General features: G+C 44.0%; 1 protein-coding gene across 1 annotated transcript; it reads right to left on the reverse strand.

Annotated features, from left to right (window-relative positions):
• Positions 1 to 2,373: 2,373 nt before the first annotated feature.
• LOC103922827 (melatonin receptor type 1C) lies at positions 2,374 to 3,474 on the reverse strand. The gene has a single exon (XM_009331028.1). The coding sequence runs from the start codon at positions 3,343 to 3,345 to the stop codon at positions 2,611 to 2,613; it is 735 nt and encodes a 244-aa protein (XP_009329303.1). The 5' UTR covers positions 3,346 to 3,474; the 3' UTR covers positions 2,374 to 2,610.
• Between the last annotated feature and the right edge of the window lie 10,027 nt (positions 3,475 to 13,501).

The raw sequence follows: 13,501 nt of genomic DNA on the forward strand, positions 1-13,501 counted from the left end.
TGCTCCACTTCCCACCAGGTGCTAGCAGAGACTCCCACAGCTTACCTGTTCAGGACCTCTTTGGCTTACTTGGTTTGGTTCAGCTGCTCGCTGGCTGTTACTTTGGAGCCTGAATAAGAAATAGTGCAAATAGAAGCTTAAAGAAAAAAAATACCACATTGCCTTCACTGAACATTCAGTTAAAAAGACAAGGATCCATAAGATGAAACCCCAGTTGTGGGGTATTTGAGACATTCGGCAAACCTGTACAGGATTCTTCATGATTGTCTTAAAGAAGTATAGTTAGCTTGGCGCTAGATGCTTAAAATTATTTGCTAATGTGATTCTAACTAACACTGTTGTGGCTAATTGCAAACAACTTTGAAGGCTAGTCACAGAACACGGGACATCTCCTTGGTGTGATGGGACAAACACTCCCTGCAGTTATGGATTGCTCAGTGCTTTTCTTATCCAAATTTGACTCAAAATGAGTTTGTTTGCATGGAATGGTGTGAACTCATCCAGACTGGTTTTGCTGGAAGGCAAATGGACCACATTATTTCTGAGGGTCAAGATACCTTTATTTGGCCATGCTCAGGTAGATTAAGAGGCCAAAACAGAACTCAGTTTGATTCCTATTATGGGAGGCTGCTGCGGTGTATTTTAAAACAATAATCATCTGAAGTGGCTGAGATGTTCATGTTTGAAACTTCATGAAGTGCCAGGGTGCCCTATAAATGCAGAGATCCCCCCCTTGCATTGCAGCAACCTTCACCATGTGGCAGCATGCACACTGCAGTCCTCACTGAAGCAATGCGCTATGCAATGTTTCTTGGCCCACTTCATAAAGGGGCTTAATTTCTCTCAACTCCACTTCCCTCCAAAAATCAGCAGAAGGGACATTCAGCAACAAGTTGCTTTCAGCAAGCAATGCAGAAATGGCTTGTTAACTTCACTGAGGATTAGGCACTTAGCCTGCTCAGGGTTTTTGTAAATCCTATGTACCTCCATCTCTAGGCACCTACATGCTATTGCGAAATCTGGTTCTCGGTGTTTCAGGGTTCAGCCTTGGGAACTAGTCCTGCTTTGACTATGATCAAAGAGGGAAGACTACACTCTTTGTTCAGGAGCAGGGCTGACTGCTGTCCTCATTAGACCCACCGGGCTCCAACCTGCTTCTCTCCATTACACAGCTCCTGCTGTGCCTCTCAGTACACCAGCATCAAGCCAGGTTTGCTAGCTTGAAGGTAGAGTTGCACCAGGGGAGTTTTACCTGTTGATTTTATGAGACTGTTTCACAGCAGGATCCGCATGTTTAAAACCATGAGATGAATTCACAATGAAGCTAAGGAAAAAAAGAAGTCGGCATATTTATAGACAGCTGCCGTCACCCCTGCCCACACTCCATTAAAGAAACAGCCTTATCTTTGCCCATGTGCTTGTTTCTAATATGATACTGGCCTTCCCAGCACTTCAGGACATTGTTTCCAATGACAAAGATAACAGAGTTCAGGCTTTAACTGAGAACTGATGCATGAATATGCTTAAGTAGCTTTCCTCTCCCAGCTCCATGAATCAATTACAGCTTTGTACATGAATAAAATGGAAAAAAATTCTCCACTTCCTCCCCCATCAAATTCATGTTATGTGGTGGGCAAAAGAGGGATGTTTGGAACAAAAACTTCCTTCCCCTTCTGCCTTCGTCCGCAAGTGTAAAGATTACTGGAACTTAAAAGCTGGCATCTGCATTAAACAGATGGGACTCTGTTATGTTCATCTTTTTTATGATGCTCATGTAGCAGGGACTTCTGAAATACATTTGGAATGAATGCTGGCCATGACAGGATACTGCCTAAATTAGAATCAGGCTCCAAGTATCTTCCTGCAATTAGATTATGTCATATGTTATACTCTTACCCATGGCCTGGGAAGGAGAGTGCAAGGGTACTTAATATCTGTAGATATTCAATTAAAATGAGTGCATCAGACACTCAGTAGGTCTGGCTTTTGCCTGCCTCACATCTAGCCCAGGCTAGCTTCTAAATCTCAAGAGAAAAGAAAAAGCAAAACGAACGTATACACAGTGGAAGTCATCATGACCATATGTATGCCTGCTGGCTAATACTGTTACCTAACTGAAAAGGTAAAAAGTCATGCAGTTTATACTTCGTTTGCTATAGTTTGGGTTATGTTAAGGCTAAAAAAAATAGAATTCAGAGGGAGAGGAGAAAGGTTTGTTTGTAATACATGGCGATTTTGCCGGCTCTTGAAGGTTGCATTTCAAGCGTAACTGCATTTCTCCATGCACTCTGCAGACTTCCCTTTTTGCGAGTATTGGCATGCTTGTGGCAAAAGCAACCAAACCAATTAATTAGGCACACGGTGAAAGATGGCATAGGAAAAAAAAATAAATAAAGATCAGTCATTTCCATTCTGAAAATCCTTACTCAAAGCCTCGAAGTCGCAGTGATAAGCTAAGCATGAAAGGTAGCAGACTCCTTCCTTGCATGAGAAGCAGACTCCTTCCTCGCATAAGGGGCCCAGCAACACCAGCTGTGAAATGCACACATAGAAAGGCTCTTACATATTATATATACGACTGTAATCCAAAATAAATAGTACTGTTCTGACTCATAAGTGTATTTCAGCTTGGTTGTTGTTGTTTGTGACGGCTGGAGATGGCTTGCTTTTCATCCCTTCTGTCCCACCCTTGGACACATCAATGAACAGCAACCTGGGAGTCCGGAGTGTCAGCAGTATCCTTTTGTACTCCTTCCGGAAGTTCTGGTTAAGAAGCCCATAGATCACAGCGTTGAGGCAGCTGTTAAAATAGGCCATAAAATAGCTCAAGACAAAAAGCCATTCTGGAATGTGTGGCTGCACTTTTGAAGGATTAATCGAAACAGCAAGGCCAATAAAGTTTAACGGTCCCCAACACACGGCAAAAAGGACAAAAACCACAAACATAGTCAAGAAATTCCGGATGTCAGCTGCTCTGAGCTTCTGCTTGCAGTCTTGTCTCACCCGGTGTTTGACTTGAATCACCAAAATCCAGATCCGTAGGTAGCAAAATGTCACGATGGACAGCGGGACGATGAAGTGAACCACCACCACTGTGATGGTGTATGATGTACTCACCGTCTGGGCAAAGGTGCAGGAGTAAATCCGGGGGTCATACTGCAAGGAGCCAACGAAGAAGTTTGGCACAATTGCCACCACTGTGAGTATCCAGGTCAGGCACAGATAGCAGCAGGTGTTCTTCAGGTTGAAGAGCTTATCGTACCGAAGGCTGTGGCAGATGTAGCAGTAGCGGTTGATTGCGATTGCCGTGATGTTGAAAATGGACCCGATGACACTTAAGCCCATCAGGAACCCACTTAGCTGACAGTGAACATTTCCCAATGTCCATCCATTATGGAAAATGGCACTCAAGATCAGAGGGTATGGATAAACCGCAACTACGAGGTCTGCAACAGACAAACTGACGACGAAGATGTTGCCTACAAAAAAGGAGAAGAGACCGTGAGAGGTTAGCGTAGGTCCAGATAGACAACTTGCAATGCAGAACTCCTCTTTAGGCCTAACTCTTCTCACAGGCTTCTCTCTACCCTCCATTTGGAATTTGAAAGCCTAGAAAATAAGACTTTGCTCTACTAGTGACAGCAATGGAAAGTAACTAGGCATGATTAACTTGCATACTCCTTCTTAAGAAAATTCTAAACTGGAAGCGTTACCCTTAACTCAGCTATAGCTGTGGGTCAGGTTCCTGCATTCCTCTAAGTTGTGCAGGAGAGAAGGATTTTGCTCTCCTTGTTAATCAGCCAGCATGACTGTAGTCACCAGGCAGCCACCTAGCATTCACTGTCCTGCAGAGAACTTAATTCCTTTAAATACTATATAGGACACAGTACTGTCTATAACATCGCGTAGTGACACTTTACATAAGCTCTGTCCATCATAGGCCAAAGAATTGCGGTGTGCAGGTTAAGTTTTCAGTGGTTTATTCATTGCACTGACAGCAGTTGCACGGGAAAGGTCTTTTTTGGTCTTTTGCACATGAACAGGTATATTTTCACCAGAATTTCTGCAGTGTTCATGCTAAGGAGCGTGTGTTCTTCCAGGAGCCAAGGTGCAGGCAGCCTTTATGTGCTTATCTTATTTGGTATGTTTTCCTGTTCCTTTAATATTAAAATTGCCCAATGCAATATGGAAGGTCAATCACTCCTACACCGTCTGGGCCTAGGCAGGGAATATGATTAATAAGCTGCCATCAGCCATCTTTGCAGAGTATATGCTTCAGGTTGTCCATTTACGCTCTAAAATGACACGAGTTGAGTTTGTGCAAATATGAAATAATTTAAGCCTTGCTGGATTGAAAATGGCACATTGCATGGGACAACACCTGCCAACTCCACTGGGTGGAAGGCAACCAGTGACTTCCTAACAGCGGTTACTGCTCATTTTATAAGTCCGGTGTATTTTTAGGTAGGCAAAAAGCCTTTCTGTTCAGTTTGCCAGTCAGAGTAGAGGAGTGCATTAAGAAAGGGACCTTGAGGTCTTTTGGGAACTGGTGTTAACTACAGAACCCCCTATAATGTTGAAAAGGACGTCTGTCAAAATTCAGCTTTTTGGCGACTAGACAAATGGTCATTTCAGGAGGAGCTCAACAATGCAGTTAGAGGACAGCACACTAGAAAGAGTAGTTGTTTTTCCTAACTCTACTACCTTCAGGTATATCTGCAGGGGCAGGAAGGAAAATATTACTAGAGTACCAGTAGAGGCTATGTTTAACACATTTAAGGTGTTAACACCTGTGCCCATGTGTTACAGGCAACATCCCAGCCCACTGATCACCCCTGCACCTTCTCTTCAAACCCTCATATCCTGCTGTCTACCAGATTATATGAAAAAAACACTAAAAAGAGGTCTTTTCTGCAGTATCAATGAAGGGACTCTCTGAGATCTCAGTTCAGCTAGGTCACTGGATTCAGTATTTGGAAAATACACCCAAGGGCTGGCAGAAATCACGGCCGCATTGTCATTGCAGTTGGCTCATTGCTATGTTTTTTGCCAACAAAAGCTATCAGGACAAGTCAACAGTTCATATCAGGCAGCAGAGTCCACTTCACACTAACTGGAAAACAGTTCAGACTTGAGAATAGCCCACAGCAGTGCAGAGCTGAGACAGCTGACACAAAGCATCATTTCAAAATAAATATTAGCAGAGGTCATGTGAAGTGCCGAAATCTTTTTAGAGATTTCACACACACAGGTTTACCACAGCACACAACTTCTGTGGCTGCTGTGCCTCAGTGCTGCTTTTTTGCTCATTTAATATCTTACTTAGAGCTTTTTAAAATGCAGTCACTGACCCTGGTCCCCATGTAATTAATTGTATTTATGCCTGCTGTCAAGGGCAAAACCACCTGTGGTCACGCTTAGTGCTCACGCAGGCACCCTAGAGAGGGAATGCTCTTCTGCAGCAAAACTTTTATTCCTTCAATCAAAAAAATACCACTTCAACAATAAGCAAAATGTGTCCCCAGCACCAGAATTTTCTTTTGGAAAGGTTTTCCAAAACAATTATCCAGACAGCAAAATAGAGAGGTATCAGCAACCCAATTTAGAAGACTTCCAGAGGATGCTGGAGACGGACTCCATTGATGGGACCACAACCCTCCCTCTTCACTGGACCTGTCCCACTTGGATACACATTTATATACACAGATGGCCGGAGATCAGGCCTCTGCATTTGCTGGGGATGAAAGACAGCCACATTCAACACCCAGTTTTGAATCAGGCAAAGCAGAACAAAGCTGGATATTCCCTACTTAAGACAGCACATCAGTGGATTTAATCCAAAGCTTAGCAAAATCATAGGGAAAATTATTAGCCTCACATCACTGCCAGCTGCTGTGAGAAATGAGCAGTCTCTGTCAGTGTTTCTTCACTAACTTGAATAGTTGGGAGGAAGTAAAAATGGGGGGGGGGAATCTATAAAAATAATATTCACAGGATGGATTGAGCAGCTTGGATTCAATCCAAGAGCACAGTATTGTGTGTATTATTTTGACACCACGTCATTGCATGTTGCTCCAGCAGGGAGAAAATGAGACAGTTTTATCAAGACAAGAATTAATAATCTCCTCCTTTACTTGGAGAGCAAACCTGCCATCCTCTGCTCTGTGCTTTCAACTTGCAGTCTTGGCTCTCCTATCAGCTAGAAGGCTTATCACCCCAGCAGGGTGTCGGGTCCCTGACAATAAGGTCAGAAAGGTTCACTCAGTACTATTTAACAGAAACAAACCCATCTTCCATTTTATTTGGCAATGTGGTCAACTTCGTATTTTTCTTCTGGTGAGATGAACACAAAGGTCAGACCCATATAGTAGCCACTTGCCAGTCAGTCCTGAAAATCGGTGCATTTTTAACAACCGAGTACCGAAAAGAGGGGGCACATCGCATGCCCCCAAAGCAGAACACGCCCTTCAAAGTATGGGAACTGGCTGCTGGCTAATTATTAAAGTAAGAGTAACTTGAGTTAAACACTAGCCTGTTGAATAACAACAGGCTGATTTTGAAAACTGCTATAGCCTCGCAATCCCTGGTTCCCTATGAGACCACCGTGTGCTGGGCTCCGCGGCCAAAGGCTCGTGTCCTTGTCCTCTGTAGGATATCGGACCCCCACTCCCAAAACCACTGCAGAATGGGAAGCCATCTAATGTGTGGCTCTTTGGGAAGGTAAAGAGTAGTCTCCTGCCAATGACCTTCACTACTTTTTTTTTACATTTTTCCACTATAAAACAAAGGAGTCCTGCCCATAAATAATACCAGCAGGACTTTATCTCAAATTTAAAATTATCTGCTTCTGTGACACTATTTTCAGATGTATCTTTTTCTCTTTGTTGGCATGTGACTATATTTCCTCATTAGCTTTCACATTTTCCATCCTGTTTTTAACTTCTACTTAGTATAAATTTGTTTGTGTGCCACTGTGCTCCATCCCCCAGTTACGGAGTCATACATGAAGAAGCGTGAATGGTGGAAAAAGGCAAGTCTGTCACAAGCATACTGGTAATACAGACTTTGCCACCTTTTCAGAGAAACTTTAAATCTTTTTACATTACAGAGGTCCAACACAAAGCTATAGATTACAGAGGTATGACACACTGTTTATAGTGTAATCCACAAATTTTTTGGTAAAAAAAAAAACCACAAAACAACCTGAAGCCCAGCAGCAGAGCAGATTAAAAGCATGTGCAAATAATACGAAAGAGAATTTATCTCCGAACATCTGCCCTAGTACTCCTGCCTCTCTGAGCTCCCCTCCTCCCTCCCATACTCCTATAATCCTGTTTCTGCTTACTCCAATAGCCTGCTCCTGTATTCCAGCAGTTCCCTGGCCCTGCCCCTCATTTTGCCTGGAATATCCAACAACACAGGTTATCTGAGGACTTATTTGTCAAGTCCTGGTGCTAGGAAACACGGAAATACCACAGAGTTCTGCAAATCAATAAACCACATAAGCAAAGGTCTTCAATGGCAGGCTGCCCGAGTGTTGCCTTCATAAGGCGCAGCGACCTGGTTCAGGAACGGCACGGCGACACCCGAGCAGCACCTGACTTTCATACAAAAGGACATCATTCTTGTACAGACACTAACTGAGCATCGCTGTACAAACACAAGGATCATTGGCCCTGCCTGCCTCAAGAGGCTGTTGGAAATCCCTCGGCGCACAAGCTCCAGTTGTGGAGATCTAGCCCCTCCCTGCTGTTCCCACACAGCAGCTGTGGGCTGTCCTTTAGTACACATGGGCTGCATTTTAGGTATCCTGAACCCAGAAGTGGAGGTAAAATATTTTTCTGAAAATTGGTTATTTTTCTACATCTCAAAGTGTCCAAAGCAAGCACCCAGAACTCTTGTTCTCTGTTATCCATATAAAGCTCCCTTACACTCGCATTCCTTGCTGAAATATTCCAGAACTGTTTGCTTCAGGTTAACAAGATATAGATGCTCAATGCAGCCTGAAGTTAACACTGTTATGTGTAAACCCAGTGCTGAAACTGAAATGTCCTGAGCAACAGGAGTTGCACCAAAGCAAAGAGACAGTTTTGTGGATCAACTTCTGCTCGCCTGGCAGGGTCCAGCTCCAACTGAGGAAAAAAGAGGGCTTTGCTGTCCAGGTAGCCCCTTCCTGCCAGCCACCTTGCGGGCATCCGAGTTGCTCCCAGATAGCCGGTGCCCAGCACAGCATTTTGGGGCAAACAAAACAACATACAACAGCCTCAAGGCCAGCAGGCAAGAAGCTGACCCATGAGCATGACAGACATGAGTGCCATGGGGGCTCGCTGCATGACCAGTCCTCCCGCTGTCCCAAACTCTTCCCAGCAGAGAGATCAGATCCTGGCGTCTGTCCGGCTGCAGCCAGAATAACTTGACAGTTGTAGAACAGCAGGTATAAAAACCTACATTGATAAAAGCGTGCTAAGATACACAATGACATAATGCTAAAAGTTTATTGGGGTGACTGGTATGTTTGTGGTGAGACCTTACTATTTGTGGCTTATAATAAAAAGCATCTTAAACTTTATGTTTGTCCTTTCAGGTTTTATGAAAAACTCAGACTCCTGTCTACAAGGAGATAAACTGGAATTAAGACTCACATCAACCTCAGAGAGATATATAATAAGGTTCAGTAAACAATTTAACAGGCCATGACTGTAAAGCAAGCCTCTGATGACCACTTAAAATAAGCTCATACTCTCTATTTAACCTTCCAAAGCTCAAAGCTTATGTTCACTGCAAAACAGAAACAAAATATACTGTTTGCCCCGAGCAAAAAGATAAATTCATAAAAGCTCTATTCAGCATGCAACAAGACTCTTTATTAGCTTTGATAGCTTCCTTTTCTTGTTTATTTTCACCTGCCACTCGCTGTGTGTTTGCTTGTATTTCACTAACCTCCAGTCTGCAGATGTGAAGTGCATGCTCAGTTCTGCAAACTAAGTGGCAGTTCATAGAAAACACTTTCAGACCAATTTTGTTCTCTTTATAATATAAAGACACAATTGAGCGTGTGCAATCATATTGATCATATACTGCTGTAATTTAGATGGATAATAATACTGTGGTGCTGGGGGATCCTGATCCCGCAGCCCTCACTCTGACAAGCATTTCTTACATCACAAACTCTAAAAGTTTCTACATCACAAACGCCAGGGAAGGCAGTGTTTGCCCCATCAAAGAGCATTAAGAACCATCCTTCTATAGGGGACTACAACCCATGTCACTGCTCCATGCAAGCTCTTGGCTTCCAGGGCACTGTGAACACGGCACACGCAGCAACAAAATGGCATGTGAGAAATCCCAGACTGTTAACTGTTGTCTCTTTTCAGCATTCTGATAAGCACTGATGCATCTGACGTGCCCGTACAACAGCCCAACGTGTACTTACCCATTTTGACAACTGAAAATGTTTGACAGGGGAGCACAAGTGAAAATCAGAGAAACTCTTCCTGAGATCCAGGCAACGGGGGGGGGGAGCGCGGGGGGGGGGGGGGGAATCTGTTGCTCAATTCATTAATCCACAAATTTTAATTGAGGATTTTATTTGTGTATTTAGGGAGTCTGTTCAAAGAGAGGAATAAACAAAAGAAAGGAAAAAGCATTCAATCAATTATCTATTATCATTATTCCATCAGGATTCAGAGGGGGATAAAGCGTGGTTTCCTGCAGTTAAACAGACAAAGCAGCTGGGCTGCCAGCTGGCCTCAAGTTCTGACTGCGCTGCATAAAACGATACAGAGGGTAATAAACAGACAGGACAGGAGGTATTGCCAGCCCACAGCATCCTTAGGATGTAAGGTGAGAGAACATGGAAATATCCAATTTAAGGACACCACGAAGGTCCTAGACAAAAGCATAAAACTCCAGAATAATTTAACTTTTTCCTGGCAAAAGTCCTTTGAGATCTCTCAGCACAATTGTGAAGCCAGAGAACAGCAGTATGCTCTGGGCTACCAACTGTTACCTGCACTGGTTTACTGGCAGCGTTCCCTATGGGAAAACTGTGAGCGCTTAGTGCTGCTCCCTGCCTTGTGCCAGCCCTGCATCTGTGCAGGAGCAAGGCCAAGGCAGAGCGGGAGGCAGTCTGCAAAGCGAACTCTCAGCCTCCTCCTGCGCCCTTCCATGACCGGACGTTTCGGCATCACTTTGGCATCATGACTGCAAGCTTCACTAGCCATCTCATCAGTATATCGCCATGGTTGCGTGAAAGCTGCCCTTCCCTCTGGACCTGTGAGAAAGACTTGCTTCCAGGAGGAGGAGAAAAACCTCATAGTATTTACTGAAGTAGAAACTACCAGCTCCCAAGCACTTCAATTACATTTATTTTATTATGTGCCATGTATTATTTTAGCTGATGGTTAAAGAAAGCAATTGCTTACACTGCCAGGTGGAGGACTGGATTACTGGATTTTTAGACTTACTTTTAGGTCATGACCTTTTAATTGTATTGCTGTCAAAAACATATTTGAGCCATGCCTTCAGCTGCTCTAATTGAATGCAGCGAAGGGCAATCATTTGCAGTGTTTACACCCCAGAGATTCATAACTTCCATTTGGCTAAGGCCAGCCAGATTCAAAGTCGTATCTGAGCTCAGAAGTCTGTGGAAATGGGCTGGAAATTAGAGACCAGCCCTGCTCGCAGGATTTCATATCTTTCCTTATATCACTTACCATTACTTTGGAAACAATGCAAAGGAGGTGATTTTTCCCTTGGTGTGACGCAGATGGTAGCTGGACATTCACTCTTGACTGAATAAAAATGAGTTTAATTACCTCCTCTTCTGGACCTTTAAAAAGGGGTCGGCCCTCTTTTGGTACCAGTGCAGAGCGACTTCCCCATTTTCAGAGTTTCAGATATTTTAAAAACAAAAACAAGTTTTTAGACCACCCCAGAGAAACACTGTTTGGAAAGCTTCCCCCTCTTACTCCGTATTAATCCTAACACGTCCTGCTCGGCTTAGGCACACCTTCCTGAAAAGATGATCTGAAGATATTATAGAGAAAGGGGAAACCATGTAAAGTTGATGTTTTACCTACCTCTAACAGTTTTCAACTTCTTAAAAATACCATTTTTTGTTTATTTATGTGCCTTTTAATGACTTCTTCCTGTGTTTTCCTGGAAGTTCTGACCTTTCGCATGAAGGAAAACCATGATGCTGCAATTCTTCTGGATTTCTAAGCTTAGCTCTTGTTAGTGTGATGGTTTTCCTAGATGCAATTACGGCAACTGGATCTGCTAGTAATGGAGGAGGAATAAGTGGCAGTCTTGATCTGGCTCAATATATACATACAAAAAAAGTGATAAAAAGTACCCCTTCTGGTTATGTGCCCCAGACTCCTGTCATTTAACTGTTATATCCGTCAAACTCATAGCTTGCAGTAAGGCTGTGAGATAGCAAGCCAATCAATTTAAAAACTTGATTCCTCCCTGTATCACATCCAAATGCTCGGGGTAAAGATGGGCTCAGAAACACCGCCTGCCTTCACAGGCAGGCTGATGGAGAGCAAGTGTCGGAAGCAGGAGGCCCTTGGGGCCACCCTCCAATTTGCACCGAGTGAGAGCAAGCCTCAGCACCTCCATCAGTGCCAGCAGAGCCCACACGGCACTGGCTGCAGTGTCTGACTCTGCAAGGACAGCATGGCTGATGGCTACCTATTCCCTACGGCAGCTTCTCATGGGAGGTGGCAGGTCTTTGGGAAGAATCTAAACAAAACCTCTCACAGCCGTAGGAGAGTGAGTCCAGGTACCCAAACTCCCACTTGACACCCTGGCTACCAGTGCCACCCTCTGAATTCCCAGCTGTTTACCCTCCTTTTCTGCCCGAAATCCCTGCTGAGTGGTACTATGTGATGTTAAGCAGCTGCCTAATTCCCATCCAGGCTGTGTAGGGAGTGCAGGCTGATGTCTACGTTTACCCTCACACACTGGCCACACGAACACAGAGAAAAGCTCTACCAGCACACGTTAACTCCAAGCCCATTATTTATCAACTGGTTTGTAAAGTGCTCTGAAACAGGAAAGGCCCTGTTTAACCATAAATGTGAATTATTGCCAGTATCCACTGAAATGACAAACCAGCATCCATCCTCTCCTGGTCCTGGCAGCTGTACCGCCACCATTTGCCATCTGTTACTATTCTAAAATAAAATCTGTGAACTTGGGCTTAATAGACTTAATAATGCTCTTTTGCTATTGGTGCCGGTCAAAGTGTGTTTCTGGCCTGGGAAGGAGCTACGTGCAAGCAACCAATTCCTAGGCAGCTGAAAGGCAGAGCATATAGTCAGATCTGAAAACACAGCTGATTTTAGTGATAAAAATCATGTCTGACTGCCCTGGTGAGCCCTGCCAAACGAACACAGCTGAGCCCAGGAGCTGGCTCCTGCTCCTCCTTGTGCTTCACCAGCACGGTTTGTTGGCTAAACCTTAGTGACAGCACCAGTGCCTACACCCATGGACCTCCACTGCAAGGAGCAGATCTTACCCTGCCACAACTAACAGCTTGTTTTGGCCTCCCAGCCCTGCAGTCCTAGGGATGAGTCTCCCTCCAGTCCCAGCTCTTTCTGATTAGTTGGTGGGGGTAGGAGGCAATTTTTTTTCCTTGTAACTCTTTTGAATTGTATATGGAAAGGATGAAGCAATTAAAAAAAAAAAATCACCACACAAAAGTGTTTCTATCAGTGAAGGACATTTAGCCTTTAACTCATTCTGGACCAAATCTTGTCCAAGTCTGCTACAGGCAACACATTTTCAGACTGTGGTTGGTCTGTTGGTTAAGCCTTAGGACAGACCAAAGAAGTTGTGTGAAGTGAGGACTGTCCAAGGCAAAGAGGTGGAGACTGAAAGCAGACAGCTTTCCTATGAAGACTTAAAGGTGCTTTTTATACAGCTTGTTTGTGCACACACATAGGTTCACTTTTGGGCTGCATTAGATGCTGTAATACCCAATTCAGATGCCCTTTTCAAGATACACCCTAACATCCTTTTTAAAGATTCAGACTTGAAACAAAGTAGTATTGTACAGTACCCAACTTCAGGAGAGAGCAAGTTGAGCTTAGGCCATAGAGAAGAAACTCAGTCTGAACACAGACCAGCACAACACAATATGCTGCCCCGAATCCAGCCTCACTTTCTAATGGAGGCTCAGGACAGACCTCTAACACATACTGATCCTGGCAACAGTATCACCTCTACCACTCTGTCCAACAAGAACCAGAGACTAACATAAAAATAAGTCAGTCACCATATAGAGGTCATTTTTAGACAAAAAAAGTAATCAACATATGAAATAACTAAGCCTAAACCAATAATTAGAGGAATAGTAATAGAAGAGCTTTAGTTAACAGAGCAGAGTTATGCTGGGTACACACGCTAAGACAGAGCAGCTGTGCTCTGAGCGTCCTCAGCTCACGGATGCTGAGATAGGCTGGTGTGCGCAGGGGAAGCTTATCCACTTTTC

The sequence above is a fragment of the Pygoscelis adeliae genome, unplaced genomic scaffold (assembly GCF_000699105.1).
Source record: "Pygoscelis adeliae isolate BGI_AS28 unplaced genomic scaffold, ASM69910v1 Scaffold100, whole genome shotgun sequence".
NCBI lineage: Eukaryota > Metazoa > Chordata > Aves > Sphenisciformes > Spheniscidae > Pygoscelis > Pygoscelis adeliae.

Bases quoted from the DNA above. Each gene is read 5' to 3' on its own strand.
- LOC103922827 (XM_009331028.1), bottom strand. From the start codon at position 3,345: ATGGGCTTAAGTGTCATCGGGTCCATTTTCAACATCACGGCAATCGCA.